The sequence below is a fragment of the Garra rufa genome, chromosome 24 (assembly GCF_049309525.1).
Source record: "Garra rufa chromosome 24, GarRuf1.0, whole genome shotgun sequence".
NCBI classification, from domain to species: Eukaryota; Metazoa; Chordata; class Actinopteri; order Cypriniformes; family Cyprinidae; genus Garra; species Garra rufa.
Genome location: NC_133384.1, coordinates 40,103,366 through 40,119,287, shown reverse-complemented (window position 1 = coordinate 40,119,287; position 15,922 = coordinate 40,103,366). Strand labels below are relative to the sequence as shown.

The 15,922-nt window shown below is 43.6% G+C and overlaps 2 protein-coding genes across 4 annotated transcripts in view; both read right to left on the bottom strand.

Annotated features, from left to right (window-relative positions):
* The window catches only part of wwp1 (WW domain containing E3 ubiquitin protein ligase 1), a 54,970-nt gene extending 41,586 nt beyond the window's left edge, over positions 1-13,384 (bottom strand). The window contains exons 1-22 of one of the 3 annotated variants that reach the window (XM_073830489.1): positions 13,281-13,384; positions 11,766-11,822; positions 10,877-10,984; positions 10,660-10,798; positions 10,124-10,248; positions 9,807-9,947; positions 9,657-9,723; positions 7,760-7,941; positions 7,305-7,569; positions 7,062-7,157; positions 6,234-6,408; positions 6,040-6,094; positions 5,875-5,959; positions 5,500-5,628; positions 5,067-5,139; positions 4,916-4,987; positions 4,743-4,831; positions 2,438-2,597; positions 2,207-2,340; positions 1,862-2,002; positions 1,666-1,786; positions 1,482-1,586 (exon numbers count right to left, since the gene is read on the bottom strand). In XM_073830489.1, coding sequence (XP_073686590.1) covers positions 1,482-1,586; positions 1,666-1,786; positions 1,862-2,002; positions 2,207-2,340; positions 2,438-2,597; positions 4,743-4,831; positions 4,916-4,987; positions 5,067-5,139; positions 5,500-5,628; positions 5,875-5,959; positions 6,040-6,094; positions 6,234-6,408; positions 7,062-7,157; positions 7,305-7,569; positions 7,760-7,941; positions 9,657-9,723; positions 9,807-9,947; positions 10,124-10,248; positions 10,660-10,798; positions 10,877-10,946 — 2,424 coding nt within the window. In that variant the 5' untranslated portion in view covers positions 10,947-10,984; positions 11,766-11,822; positions 13,281-13,384. The remainder of the gene's footprint in view (positions 1-1,481; positions 1,587-1,665; positions 1,787-1,861; positions 2,003-2,206; positions 2,341-2,437; positions 2,598-4,742; positions 4,832-4,915; positions 4,988-5,066; positions 5,140-5,499; positions 5,629-5,874; positions 5,960-6,039; positions 6,095-6,233; positions 6,409-7,061; positions 7,158-7,304; positions 7,570-7,759; positions 7,942-9,656; positions 9,724-9,806; positions 9,948-10,123; positions 10,249-10,659; positions 10,799-10,876; positions 10,985-11,765; positions 11,823-13,280) is intronic. The other 2 variants (XM_073830488.1, XM_073830490.1) reach the window with 2 other exon arrangements.
* A 412-nt stretch (positions 13,385-13,796) lies between these two features.
* Positions 13,797-15,922, bottom strand: part of snx16 (sorting nexin 16) — a 6,355-nt gene continuing 4,229 nt past the window's right edge. The window contains exons 7-8 of the mRNA XM_073830911.1: positions 15,650-15,766; positions 13,797-15,385 (exon numbers count right to left, since the gene is read on the bottom strand). Of these exons, the coding sequence (XP_073687012.1) occupies positions 15,286-15,385; positions 15,650-15,766 (217 nt within the window). The 3' untranslated portion in view covers positions 13,797-15,285. The remainder of the gene's footprint in view (positions 15,386-15,649; positions 15,767-15,922) is intronic.

Genomic DNA, 15,922 nt, shown 5'->3' with positions numbered 1-15,922 from the left:
GTCCAAAGTGTGAATATATTGTGTTAGCACCATTGTTATCTGGCACTGCCTTCATCATCCTGGGCCTGGAGCTGACCAGAGCTGCAGGTTGTTGCTGGGATCCTCTATAATCACATCATGAGCTGATGGACGTTAGACACATGCTGCTTCTCCACCTTACGCTTGAGGATGCCCCACAGGAGCTTAATAGGGTTCAGGTCTGGAGACATACTTGGCCATCCCATCACCTTCAGCTTCAGCTTCCTCAGTAAGGCAATTGTCATCTTGGTGGTGTGTTTGGGGTTAGGGTTAGGAAAACTGCAGTTCGGCCTAGTTTCTGGAGGGAAGGTGTCATGTTCTGCTTCAGAATGTACAGTACATATTGGAATCCATGTTTCCCTCAATGAACTGCAGCTCCCCAGAACCAGCAGCACTCATGCAGCCCCAGACCATGATGACTGTAGGTACTCCTCAGCAGGGCATCGCCACACGTGCTGGACACCACCGGAGCAAAACAAGTTTATCTTATAGTCTCATCAGACCACAGGACATGGCTCCAGTAATTCATGCTCTTGTTGGTTGTCTTCAGCAAACTGTTTGCAGGCTTTCTTGTGAGCCAGCTTTAGAAGAGGCTTCTTTCTGGGACGACGCCTGTGCAAACCAACTTGTTGAAGTGTGCGGCGTATGGTCTGAGCACTGACAAGCTGACCTTCTACTTCTGCAACCTTTAAAGCAATGCTGGCAGCACTCATGCGTCTGTTTTTTGAAGCCAGGTTCTGCACCTGACGCACAGAACGAGTGCTCGACTTTGTTAATCGACCCTTGCGAGGCCTGTTCCGAATGGGACCCATCTTGGAAAACCTCTGTGTGACCCTGACCTCTGTAGTGTAACTGGGTTTCAGGGTGTTGCTGAACCTCTAATAGACTTGGCCATCTTTGTGGAGAGCAACAATTCTAATTCTCAAATCCTCAGAGAGTTTTTGCCATGAGATGCCATGTTGAACATCCAGCGGTCAGTATGAGAGAATTGTACTTAAAGCACCAGATTTGAACTGCTCTAATACAAGATACACAAGTTTGCATGGTTCTGTCAAGCAGACAAAATCATAAACATGATGAATAGGTCATGTGGCTTTAAACAACATACTGCTGTTATCACTTAGGGTGTACTCACTTTTGTTGCCAGCTTTTTTGACAATAATGGCTGTATGTTGAGTTATTTTCAGAGGACAGTAAATCTATACTGCTATACAAGCTGCACAATAACTACTCTAAAATATATCCAAGTTTAATTTCTATAGTATTGTCCCTTGAGAAGATGTACTAAAGTGGTTGCTGAAATCTAAGGGGTGTACTCACTTTTGTGAGATACTGTATATATTTTTACTTTTTAAATTTGTGTTGCCAAAATCAAATTATTTGCAATAAACATTTCAGGTTTTCGCTAACCATCTTTAAGCACAAAAATGATACAATAGTGAAGTTAGAGAGGTGTTGCACACCTGCCAGAACCAGATGATCTGTTTGCTGTTGCGAGTGTAGTGACGATAGACGGTGTTCCTCTGCCAGTCCTGCAGATCCACCTCCTGCATGCCACACAACATCACCTGCAAACACACAGAACCGTCCTGTCACCGACAGCACTTTCAGACGGGTTCAGACGAGTAAAACGGACCACGAACGCACCTCCAGCTCCTTCTCATCAAAGTACTGCAGCCACTGCAGCGGCACCACCTCGTTGAAGCCGTCCAGGAACGCTTTGGTCTGACTCTCAACGCCACGAGAAAACCTCCATTCAGCCATCAGTCTGCGGGACAGGAGACACCATCAGTCCACAGCTACACCTGACACTAACAAGGGTCGTGAGGCGCCGCGGTCTTACCCGATATACTCCTCTTTGTTCTCCTCTGTCACCAGGACATTGGCACCGTCGTCTTTCAGGTCATGTGACGTGATCTTGCCCAGGATCTCCATGTCCACCGAGAAGTACATCTCCAAGCCGCACTCCTCGATGTTGTTGTCTCTGCGGATGAATCACATGAGCGGCGATCAGTCTAAGGGATCTCTGACAGCAGACCGTAGAAATGTTTACTGTGACCTCTGACCTCATCATTCGAGGTCATGGATCTGTGAAAACTGAAGACAGGAACTCTAGTGCTACGATGTGCTCGTTAGCTGTTTTTCACATTCAAAAGGTCAGGATGGTTAATAATAATCAGACACAAACCTGATCCAGATGAGAGAGTTGTAGAACTCAGGATCTATTGACTCCAGATCCTTCAAGATCAGTTTCTTATTGAGCATGCGCTTGTAGAACGGCAACGAGAAGCCGGTGTCGATGAACTTGCCGTGGAAAAGAGCCTGCAAAGACAGAAATGAGCGACTGGTCTACGGACTTCAGCTTTACTGATGTACGTGTGTGTGTGTGTGTGTGTGTGTGTGTGTGTGTGAGACTTACCATGGCGATGAAGCGTCCGATGAAGCAGAAGTAGGACAGGTGGTCGGGGTTGATGGTGGACGCCGGGTTGATCTGCAGACAGTAGTTGCTCTTGCCGGCGTATTCAAACAGACAGTACATGGGGTTCAGCACCTCGTGAGACAGCAGGAAGAACCATTCCCTGCACACACACACACACACACACACACACACACACACACACACACACACACACACACACACACACACACACACACACACACACACACACACACACACACACACACACACACACACACACACACACACACACACACACACACACACACACACACACACAGCTTCAAATCAAAACAGTGAACTAAATGAAAAAAAAAAAGATTAAAATGATAATTTATTTAAAAATGTTACAAATTTAATACATTGCAATATAATATCATTTGAATATAATGCAACATATATTTTGGCCTATGTCTCCTCAGTCAAGTTTGATTTTTGACCCTTTTCTTTCAGAGGTTTGGGCCCCTATTAGGGCTGCACGATATTGGGGAAATATGCGATATTGGTGTTGAATATTGTGATAACGATATTTCATTTCCCTAGAGAAATGCTTTAATTATTATTGCTATTATTATCTATTTTTTAAAATCTTTTATATATGTAATGATCATGCTAAAATAAACAGGTAATAGATATTCTTCTGTCATCCGAATTAAATCTAATTAAAAAAATAATAATTTATGTCAAGGAAGTTGCAAAAATTTTGACTTTAAAACACTATGAATGACTTAAAACCTCAGCAGATATTCTGATTTCTGGTTTGCTGTTACCATAGACCTGCAAACACAAAATGAATTGCTTTCAAACATTACTTTTTATTTACATGTAAGAGCATCTTTTAAACTAAATATTTCCTTGCCTTGCCTGTTTTTTTTTTAATAAAACATATTATTAAACAAAATTTATTAAAATTACCATTAAACTTCAAAAAGTTAGGAGCATGAAAAAAAATTAGGAGCACCCAATTTCTTTTTAGTAATGCACTGATCTTTATTCTTCATGGCTGATTCCAATTGCCAGGCAAATCAAATGGGCTGTTTCTGAAAGCCTCAGAATAAAATTTTTAAAAAATTACAGTATAAATAACAAAAAATAGACAATAAATGCAGCCATATTCAAAGTAGACTACTCTTTCAATATTCAAAGTGCAATATAGAGACCAAATTTTTTCAAGTATGATACAGAGTTATAGACAACTTCAAAACTTATTATAGCCCACATTCTAATAACAGCGTAGATATTTTATCTAGCCTAATTTGCGCTCTCTAAACGTGGGGTATTAAAATTGCTTTTAAATGCGCGTAGCCTATGAGTTTTACTTTTGGTTTCGTTTTAAGGATCACGCGAAACTCTCGGCAGTGCAGAGCGTACTGTCCACAATCAAAAATCGTCATACCACACACCCCTAATTGCAATGCAGTTTGTGCAAATCCGGAACAGAGGTTTCAGAAAAAAACGTCCAGATCCTAGTTCAGCGGTGCGCATTGTCAGTGACAGGAAGACGGCTAATATCTCAAATCTTCATTAAAGGTAACAATACTGATTAAGTTTAAATGGTTATGTAATGTTGGAGAGAACGGCGAACGCATCAGCTCACAGCAGTCTGTGCAGTAGTTAGGTTAGCGAAAGTTTTGTAAAGAAATGAAACTAGGTCGCACCACAACAATTTCTCGCACTCGCACAAATGCTCGCAAATATAATTTGAGGTTGTGCAGATTAAATTTTGGGAGCATAAACGGTGGCAATTTTGATTCCTGTACAGTTCTTTTTAGGCAAAAGTTCAGCGCTGCTGTCATTTTCTTCCTTCATACTCCTGCCGTATTTATTTTTCATCCTCTGCTCTGAGCCACCAGGTTCACCTGTTCATCCGTTCTAGCCAATAGCATTATAGCACCTACTTAGGAGGCGGGTATAAAGACAGTAAGCCCCCATCTGTTTGGTCAAATGAGGACAACCTACGCATGCAACGCACAAATGTTTGGCACATAAATTAAATGTCAATTATCGCAACTCTCTGCGATACTGATATCGCGTATACTAATATCGCGATAACGATAATTTTTCGATATATCGTGCAGCCCTAGCCCCTATGATCTGAAGTCTTTGATGTCAGTAAGAAAATAAACTCAGCAGATCCTGAGATGATCCGACATTCACAAACAACACAATGTTCTTGCAAACCACCGACACACGAAGGCAAGTTAAACAGCGGTTGACACGTGCGCGTTCCGTACGCCGAGTGTTTCATTCCCTGTGCGTGTCGTACCGAGCAAGGCCTCCGTAGTCCAGTCCCTCCTCTCCTCTGAAGATAATGTATAGACGTCTCCTCAGGTCATACGGTTTGAAGTTCATGATCTACAGTAATGAGTAAAACAGAACCAGTAAATGAGACAGAAACTTGAACTTGACTGCAGCTTCTGCTACGTGTGTTTCTCAGACCTGCTGGAACGAGTCTTCAAACAGCGTCTGTCGGGATACGGTGATCTTCACGTGGCTGGCCAGAGCGTTGGACTGCGAACACACAGACAACATGTTTGGAAAACACATACACGCATGTTTCATGTGTGTTGAAGAGCTGAGCTAGCATTACCTGACACAAATATCGGAAATGCGCCAGTTTCCACCTGAAGCTTCGCTCGTACGCGATCTGTGGACCTTTAGTGCTGCGCGAGACACACAAACATTCATTAGAAGAACACAGCGCCTGTAATGGCATTACGTTTCCATCCATGTTTTGTGTTGGAAACGCCAAGATGCACATTAAAATCCTAAAATGCGCATAAAAAAACGTATGCGATCACTTGAGATGAATAAATCACATGACAGTTTTTGTTATGGCACTCTCTTAGACATTTAATATGGAGTAAAAAAGGCAGAAACTCTTTATTGTTTTATTACTGATATTCTGTGCCAGCTTCCAAAAAAGTGACAATTTAATTTTGAACACATGGGATGGAAACAGTGTTTTATACGCTAATGTTTTAGGGATGGAAACACAAGTTGTGTGAGATTGATTGACTCACACGGCAGATTTGCCCGTCCGCGGATCACTGAAGGTGGTGGTGCGTGTGTTATGATCCACAAAGTAGCGCACGCCCTCCCTGGTGTAACGAATCTCCCAGCCCTCGGGAAGAGGGTCTTCATTCTGCAGCCTGACTCACACACACACACACACACACACACACACACACACACACACACACAGAGAGAGAGAGAGACACACACACACAGACACACACAGACACACACACACACACACACACAGAGAGAGAGACACACACACACACACACACACACACACACACACACACACACACACACACACACACACACACGTAATGAGAGTCACGCAGTGAGATCTGAAGAGTCAGAGAGGTTACACCATGAGCTTCACTCACCCTTGTGTTCGCGGGTCTTCCCACTGCGTCGTCTTTGTGTTGTGATTGACAAAGTAAACGCGATCGTTGGTGTCGACGCGGCGCTCTGAGAACACGAACACAACACACTCACTCTCACAGACGGACCACACGTGTGCCGTAAACCAGCAGTGAACGCTAACTTACCCCAGCCTGGCGGCAGCGGCCCCAGAGGATCGTTCTCAGCAGACATCATGGACGCCTAAGAGCCCATCAGAGCGATGACACCAGAGAGAGAGAGAGAGAGAGAGAGAATGAGCAGAGAGGACAGCTGAACTTTGACCCTGACAGCATCACTGTGTAAATGAGTTAATCACGATCACAAACAATGATCAATGTACCGAGTAGAGGTATCTCTGGTTGAACTGATGCATGGCTCCCTGCAGCTGACTGCGCTGTGACTGCCACTGCTCAAAGTTCCTCACAGACTCCATCGTCGGCCGCTGCCACGTGGTGGTGCGCGTGTTATGATCCACGTAATAAATCCTGCCGCGGTTATCCACCCTTCGCTCCCAGCTACGGTCAGACAGCGAGAGTCAGTCACCAACAACACGAACAAGGAACACGATTAACGTTACTACACATTTGTACAAATACAAAAAATGCAACACTTCATTTCCATTGTTGAGTCTCCACTGTTGCCCACAGATCCACGTCACGCATCCACCTGCTTTAAAAACCTGCACTGCACTCTCTAGTAAAGTGACATTAATATGGTTTTAAATGTTTTAACTGAACACTCCTCCATCAGCCCCGCCACAAACTCGCATCTCCGTCGAGCCACTGATCTATAATAAACTACTGGAAGAGCGAAGCCACTGCACGGCCATCATCTGATTTCAGTAAGACGCCTCATATGTACTACAAATTCCAAAGTGCTCATTCTGAAATCAGATTTATGTTTTTTTTTCCAAGATTAAAGATTTCAATTAATTCTCTTTGTTAATGCACTAATATATGAGAATCATGCATGATGCCTGCGCAACCTGACCAGCCTGTGGCCCTGTAATTATGAGCATTCTGGTCAAAAACAGCGATCAGTGGCTCAAGCCGCTCAGACGTCAACTCAAACTCTGAACTGAGACAGCAGAAAGATTCTGAAGACGCTTCTGCTATTTCAGCAGTTGAAGTCAAAGCAGCCGCGGTGTGTTTGGCGTTAGGCGTCTCACCCGATCGGTAAGGGCTGCGGTCTCTCCCAGGTTGTTGTTCTTGTGTTGTGGTCGACGTAATAGGTTCTGCCGTGAGGATCCTTCCTCTGTTCCCACCTGAGAAAACACACACTCACTCAGATTACAGCGGAATGCGTAACATTATATGTGTGTGTGTGTGTGTGTGTTGTGTGTGTGTGTGTATGTGTATGTATGTGTGTGTGTGTGTGTGTGTGTGTGTGTGTGTGAGAGAGAGAGCCTGACCCGGGCGGTAGCGGTTCTGGCCCGGCTGGAGGCGGCTGCTGTCGTGGTTTTCCTCCATCAGGTGCAGACGGGCTGGAGCCGGAGCCGGAGGCAGCAGCGGTCTGTGTGGTGGCCAGTACAGATGAGGAAGAGGAGGGTGGTGATGATGAGGCGGCGGCGGCAGCAGCTCCACCTGCAGGAGTACAGGAAGTACTGCAGGAAACATCAGCAGCGGCAGCGTCCTCATTATCACCCGCAGACGACATCTCACATCCTTCGCCGTTCACTGACAGACAGACAGACTCGGGTTAAATGATCTTATTCTTACCCTAACATCAATCAGCCAAAGCATACAGATGGACTGCTAGAATCATTTATCTGGTTTATTTTGAAATATTATTCAAGACAATCATTGCAAAAAACATTCTGCGACATCTACAGGAAACGAGCAGCAGGACGTGACGTGCGACTCTCACCGGCTGCGCTGCTCACGTCAGTGCCGGAGGGCTGCGGAGTGGGAGTGGCCTTTGGACTCGGAGTTCGGTGGGAGGGGGAGGAGTCTCTGTCTCCATTGAGGAGTGGGGAGGGGCTAAGCTCACTGTTGGCAGATGAGGTGGGCGGAGCTTCATTCTCTAGTCCGTCTGAGCCGTTCACAGATCTGCAGAATCACGTTAGTAACGGTGCATAACTGAGCCAACCGTATATTTACTTCGCTAATGATTAGGGATGTAACGGTATCAAAACTTCACGGTACGGTAATACCTCGGTATGAATGGCACGGTACGGTATTTATTGAATCATTTACAGGAAAAACAAAACTAATGAAGAGACTCGAAAAAAGTACCAGAAGTGTTTATTAAACAGTTTACATGAACACTGAACATATCAATGGCATACAAATAAGCCATCTATCTGTAAACTTTGAAACAGGAACTTTTTACAGAAACAGGAACAATTTTAATAACAAAAAATTATTAAACCATGTAACCACGTTACTTTTTTTTCACAGTACTTTAGCCTACTTTGTGTAATAACGAAAACATTCATTTCAGTGGAAAAATAAGTCCAAAACTCTCTGTTTTAACATTTTGAACAATAGGGCTCAACAATCTTTTGCTTTTTTTTTTTTTTTTTTTTTTTTTTAGAAATTCTTGTGTGTTTTTATTTTTCTGATAATCAAATGAAAGCATAAACATTTATTTTTAATCAAATGAAAAATAAACCCTTTTAATTTTTGGCAAACAAACAGAGGTTTACTGTTAAAATCAATACATGGAAGAAAAATTATATTCAGTTTAAAACGTTTAAATAATAATTGTAGTATTTTTGTTCTACAATTAAGTGGTTAATCTTGTTGTAATATTTATTTTTTATCATATATATTGTTTTATGTAAATTATTTAAATAGGAATATATAAACACCTACATTATACTGTACAAAGGTAATACAGGACTAATATTGTTCTGTTACATGTTAAACCGTACTTTTATTTTGACAGTTTGCCGTAAAGTTTCTGTGTATACCGTAGTATGATATGATGCTAGTTTTCTCAAATGAAACGGTAAAAGTGACACTCACAGCAGCTTTGGAGATTGAGTTCATCTGTTCATGTGAGATGCAAATGCCAAAAATTAGCGTGAGCGTCACGCGTGCTTCAGTAAAAAAAAAACGTGTCTCCTCCATTCATACACACAGAGGCAAACGGAACATGCAGGATTCATATTAAAACGGTCTTTCTGCATTTCAGTTTTCACAGACACTAGTCCATATCGCGATTTGAATTAAGTGACAGACCAACTTTGATTTATTAATCCAATAATCGACAAATTCCTTGGCATTTCGCGCTATAGTAAATTCGGTTTTTATGAATGGAGTCCGCGATCCCGTCCGTGTTTTCGCGGAGGAGACATTGTAAACGCGTGACAGTGTAGAGACAGAAATGACATGCCTTCGTGTAAATAAGATAAATAACACGAGGCAATTTAGTTTGTTTAATAAAAGAACAATGTATAGCCCTGTTCTATAGGAAAGATAACCTTAAATGACTTTTATTGTGATCTGGCGCTATATCGAAAATAAAATGAACTTGACGTTCAAGGGGGGCGGGAAACAGACCGCAAAGGATGATGGCCACGCCTGGGCTGATGGGAATTGTAGTTCCCGCTACCTCCCGTTCGCTCCATTCGCCTGAGCAAACTTTTCTTAGAAGACCTATGGTTTTATCGAGTCATGCGACCACGGTAGTATCGAAAAAATTTGCTATTGCGGTCCGACGGTATTTACAATACCGTTACATCCCTACTAATGATAGAAACACTTGGCACATGAGCTGCACGTGTGTCATGAGGAACCAGGATCCTGCAGGTTCTCACCTGTTCTGTGTCCTTGTAGAACTCTCGTCTGGGTTCTCATGAAAAGCATCGCCATTCTGATGGACTTCTGGAGACAGACAGACAGACAGATGACACAGACAGCCGGAGAGCTGGAGGTCAGAGGTCAGATTAAAGTGCAGGTGTTCTTACTGCTCGCAGTGGTTGAGTTTCCATTGTGCATGTGCTGCGGGTCAGACGAGAGCCCGTCCAGGAAGACTGTGAGTTCACCGGTGGACACGACTCCGTTCTTACCGTCCACGGTCAGCGTCAACACCTCCCGCACATTCTCCACTGAAAACAACAACAACACCGAACACTAATCTCTCTGAGCTTCATACTGAGTTCTGAGCTGACGCTAGTGCTCTTCCTGTTAAACAGCACAAACACCATAATCTGTCTGATCACGAATAATGTTTCTGACGTGTGTAAACTAGCAAACGGCGGGCGTCACGGGTGCTGAGACGTACATTTGCCCTCATGTTTCCGGAGGGTCCCGCTCAGGTCCAGGGAGGCTTTTCCCAGCAGAGCGTCTGCCTTCAGCGTGTGATGACTCCAAACTCTGAAATCCAGCTGCGAGAGCGGCGTTATATTCCTGCGGCGACACACAGAATCAGCAGCACGTTAAACGCCTGTGACAGCAGCCCGTCAGAATCAGCACTAAACAGCTGAGCATGTCGATTCGCTTTCTTATTTAGTCTCTATTTTGTTAGAAAATGCAAACTTAATTAAAAAGCTGCAACAGAGAATCTCAGTAAATTAGCAGCAAATTGTGTTTCTGACTATTAAAGTTGGAGCAGTGATGTTAACAGTCAGCGTGCCCAAGACTCATCAGTCCTACCTTTTTATGTAACTGATTTAAAGTAAAGAGCAGTCTTACAGAAAAAGTCATTTAGTCATTAGATGACTCACTTGTAAGACTAGTTTAAGCAGTTTATGCCATTAGTCCTGAACACTCATGAACAGCACAGTTTTGTACGAGTGTACGTTGGTTAGATGGACTCACAGGGTCAGACGTTCGTCCCATTTGGGGTTGGATGAGCTGTGGGATTTGGCGGTTTTCTTGCTCTCTCCCTCTGACGTCACTTCCACGTAGATGGCCGTTCCAAACCAGTTCTTCTTCCTCTTGAGTTTGGCACATGACACTGACACAGGCAGACAAGACACACACTCAGTATCCGAAGAAAACATGTCACTTCCTGTTCCTGTTGGTGTTATCTTACCGACGGCGTGCAGCTGGGAGCGTTCTCTGACGTTACTGCTACAGTCGCTTCTGGAGGAACCCGTGGCCATGACCTCAAACACACGACACACTCCATCAACTACAGGACCTGAATGAACACATGCTCAGCTCATCGTCCCACGACCTAATCGTCACTAACATCATTTATCATCTTCACACACACCGAGTCTAAAGTCTCATTCCCTTTTTTAACAGTTTTCTATTCCGTTTATTAAAGTAATATTAAAATAAAATATATGAATTATTATAAAACCGTATACAACTGGAATGCTTTAATCAAAAGACGTTTTATCTTTTTAAAAAATAGTTTGTTCATGTCCACAAAACAAGTGAACAAGGCTTGTTTCAATAAAATTCAGATCAGTCAAAAAAAAAAAACTGCTATGGAAAATGGGATTTGTTTTTTCTCAGTATAATCACTGCGACTGCATTTGCCATTTTGAATAATTCTGGATTTCTAGCTTTATGCGTCAAAACTTCCACAGACTGACGAGAAGTTTCTAAAGATGAGGCCGAACTGAACGCCGGTCTCTGCTGAAACTGAAGAACAAACTCTGGATCTCCAGATTCAGAGAAATTATTTCACAAGTATAGATCTGAATATAATATTGTAATAAACACTTTTCACCATTAGTTCATCTCACCATCTGTAACAGTACAAATGTAGTAACAGTCACACAAAGAGTTTGAATCAGAGGGCTATAATCAGGGTAGAAAACTGAAAATTCGACCTCAGGAAACCTTATGAAATAAAATATTGCAGTTCATTACCCCCGTAAACCGATTCACAACCGACTAACCCATCAGCACCTCGTCACCCCCAAACCATCCAACGTAATAAAGAATCTGATGAAATAAGATCAACTCACAATCGATGTGCGTGAGACGCCTGTGCTCCTTCAGCCGTCACTGTGAGCCATGATTCACTGCAACACAAGACATTCACATCAGCACAAACAGCTCCAGTCATGAAGACCTGCTGCAATCACAGCAACTTTAATCCGCTTAACCTCCGGTCCGTCCATGAGACACGGACAGACAGACAGACAGATGAAGGACAGACAGACGGATGAAGGACATACAGATAGAATGAAGCCGACACTTCCGGTCACGTTTGCCCTCGCGTGACCAAATTCTGCCAGCAAAACTGACTCATCTCTTTGAATTTCACCTCATGGACGTCCGGTGGAGGAGAAACATCCCTATCAAATTTAGCATCAGGTTCAAGTTTGGTGAACGGTGGCGTGCGAATCGGCCGGTCTGCGGTGAGTCTGTGCTTCAGACATTCACGTACCGTACGAGTATCTGCGACCGCAGGGCTGATGGGAGAAACAGCATCAACATCTGTCAAAGACTCACATGAGTCGGTGTGATTGTGCAGGACGTCAGACGAGCTGTTAGTGTCCACTAGAGAGACTACAGTGCATTAACTAGTAGCTCAGTTCGGCCAAGTCTCCTTTACTTCTACACCATAAAGTCTGATTCAACTCAGCTTCACAGCATTGAAGTGGAAAAGAAGAATCAATGATGTGATTTAATAATCATCACTCTGCACTACAAAAGACCATACTGTCATTATTCAGTTCAATGTTGGCTTGGTTTCATACACATTATGCAGATTTCATGTAAATGACGTTTTTGCTACCTACATTTTTCAGAAGTAAATGCAGTTCTAAAACACAACTGTGTTCAGCTGCAGTGAACGTGATCAGTCTGATATAATGTCTGATTATAATCTCAGAGTGTTCATAACTTATTTCTCTCTGAAGTAATGTGTCTATATAAGTGTTTATGGTGTGTCAGTGTGCTGCTGATATCTGTGTATGAGCGTTTATAATCAGCTGTCTATCCGCTGGTCCAGAGATGTTTATGTGTTTATCGGTGTCTCTGAGGCCTGTTACCGGTGTGCGCCGCTCCGCCGCCCGTTACGGAGTCCACAGACCCACAAATGATCGCAAATGAGTCTCAAACTCGTTAATTGTTCATCACTGCGAATCCGGGCCTAGTGGATCCAATTCTGTTGTGCAATTCGGCGACTAAACTGTAAATATTCCGCCGATGAACCGCACACTCATGCTAAGAGGCTAACACATTAGCGTCAAGGCTAACGCCGTTCTGACGCGATCCAACGAGAAATAAAGTGTCATTGCTAACAAACACACACTGCTGTGACCGTCACACTGTCCTGTCACACACCTGTGTGTCTCTCACACACGCATTCGTGTGTGTCTGTCAGTAATCAGGTTTAATCTGGATCAGGCCTGTAGCCGCACCGCCATTTTCACATTTAAACCTGCATAGCGACCGTCAAACTCCGCAGTTACAGTAAAAAGTGTTCAACTGGTCAATGACGGTTAACTAATCAGACAAATACTTTAACTCACCAGACGCTGCGGGTCTGCGGCGCGTCACTGCGGCTCAAACCGACTGAACTGAACTGAGCACGCGCCTCCTACTGACTCTCACTCACTCTCTCTCTCTCTCTCTCTCTCTCCCTCTCTCTCTCTCTCTCTCTCACTCACTCATCAATACTAACACATCCACCAACACTTGTTCGCTCTAGAGTCGTGATCCTCTACTCACTGTAAAACAGTTTTAATAGTATCTGAAAGTGACAAAAATTACACATTGTAGCGTTCTTCAGTATTGATGATGTAGATTTATTGTGAAATTGAATGAAATGTTTATTTGCTGAACTGAACTGAGCACGCGCCTCCTACTGACTCTCACTCACTCTCTCTCTCTCTCTCTCTCTCTCCCTCTCTCTCTCTCTCTCTCTCACTCACTCATCAATACTAACACATCCACCAACACTTGTTCGCTCTAGAGTCGTGATCCTCTACTCACTGTAAAACAGTTTTAATAGTATCTGAAAGTGACAAAAATTACACATTGTAGCGTTCTTCAGTATTGATGATGTAGATTTATTGTGAAATTGAATGAAATGTTTATTTGATTCCTCTTACAGCTCAGTTTTAGATCTCTGATCATTAACAGAAAGTGACGAGATTAACTTCACAGTTCACACTGTATCCATCAACTATTTACAGCAGGGCTGCCCAACCCTGTTCCTGGAGATCTACCTCCCTGCAGTTCAGCTCCAGCTCTGATCAAACACAACTGAACCAATTCATTTGGATCTGAAGGAGCACTTGATAATTACAGACAGGTGTGTTTGATCAGGGTTAGAACTGAACGCTGCAGGAAGGTAGATCTCCAGGAGTTGAGCACCCCTGATTCACAGAGACTCACGTCAGATCTCCACTGAAAGCTTTCTGACACAAATTTTTTGGTTAAATACATTTTTAAAGACCATAACAATGGAAAAATCCACCACCAAAAATATTTCTCAATCCATCCACAGTCCTCTGAACATCATCGCTATATTTGCATAACCGTTGTTGTTGGAATCATCAAAACTGAAAAACATATGACAGACACAAACATCCGTGATATTGCTGTAAACCTGAAGACAATAGAGAACAATGGAGTTTAAATCACAGTCGATGGCAAGATCGGCGCTGCGTCACTTCATCTACTTGCTGTATATCATCTCAGATCCTTTTGCTGAGTACAAACTTGATCAATTAAACAAGAAAAAACATGGAGAGACATTCTGAAACATCCAAAAAACAACCTAAACCCAGGCAAAACCTACAGAAAGCAAATTTGAATATGTACGTCATTTAAATACATAAAACTCTGCTGAGGGAAAGAGGCAAGGCACCGTGTCATTAGTGAAACTCTGCAGGAAGGCACACGGCTTCAAACGAAGCTTTAACATGGTGTTCGACGTGATTCATCAAGTAGTGTAGAAGCAACCATCCCATGATCCCTCAGCACCGTAAAGTGCACGATGTGTCCCGCCGCAGACGGGAGCGTTAGGCCTCGGCTGTGATCGGCACTAAATATGGCTTTCTGTGATGCAGAAAACGGAACTAAAAACTCACGCTAGTAGTGTTAGAGCTCGAACGAGCACGGAGCGATTATGACGACCGTGAGACGCCTCGAATCCAAACGGAGGAGCGCAGGAACCGGCCGTGATCCGTCTGAACCGACGACACGTGGAGAAGCCCAGCAGAGACAAACACAGTCAGGTGTGTCAGCCTCGCTCATTTATACCTCAAAACAAACATTTAAAACATCGATGTGACCCTGAGAACAGAGAGAGATGCTCTTCCGGCGGCGGCCGATATCAGTCTCTGTGTGTCGCTGATTGTCGGTGATTCTGCTTCCTGTCGTCGTGCGGCGTGTTCGTGTCGGGGCTACGCGTCTCTCTTTGGATGCCATTAAACACGAGGCCAGTGAACAGATCACACGGTGCATCCTCCATCGCGGCCGCACAGGGGAACCAAAAAAAAAAAAAAAAAAAAACGAGAGGAGAGACGCTCAGTGTTCCAGATGAGTGACCTGAATGACAGGAGGAGACGCGCCGCTGACGGACGGACCGCACCAACACACGGAGCTCTGAGACGACAGAACCGCACACCTGCACACACACACACACACACACACACACACACACACAGATCTGATGCTTCACTAGACATTATCACATTATGAACATTACAAGGTCAGAATTACTATTAAAATAATCAAACAAATACATGGATGAATCATTCACAATAAGACCAATAACATACATTTGATTTCATGCTGATTTTATAAAGACTGTATCATTATAATTAAACATAAAAAGTCAAGAATAAAAAGCGTTCTCAAACTTTGCACAGAGTAGATCTAGAGGACTCACTCGCTTTCATCTGGCAGCTCCTGATCGGCCTCCACAGCAGAAGACTCGACGTCCGCACTATAGTCACTCCCCGCACCGGACACACAACACGGACTGTCTGGAGTGAGAACGTCCCCGCTGAACACACACACACACACACACACACACACACACACAGACACACACACACACACACACACACACACACACACACACACACACACACACAGACACACACACACACACACACAGACACACACACACACACACACACACAGACACACACACACAGAC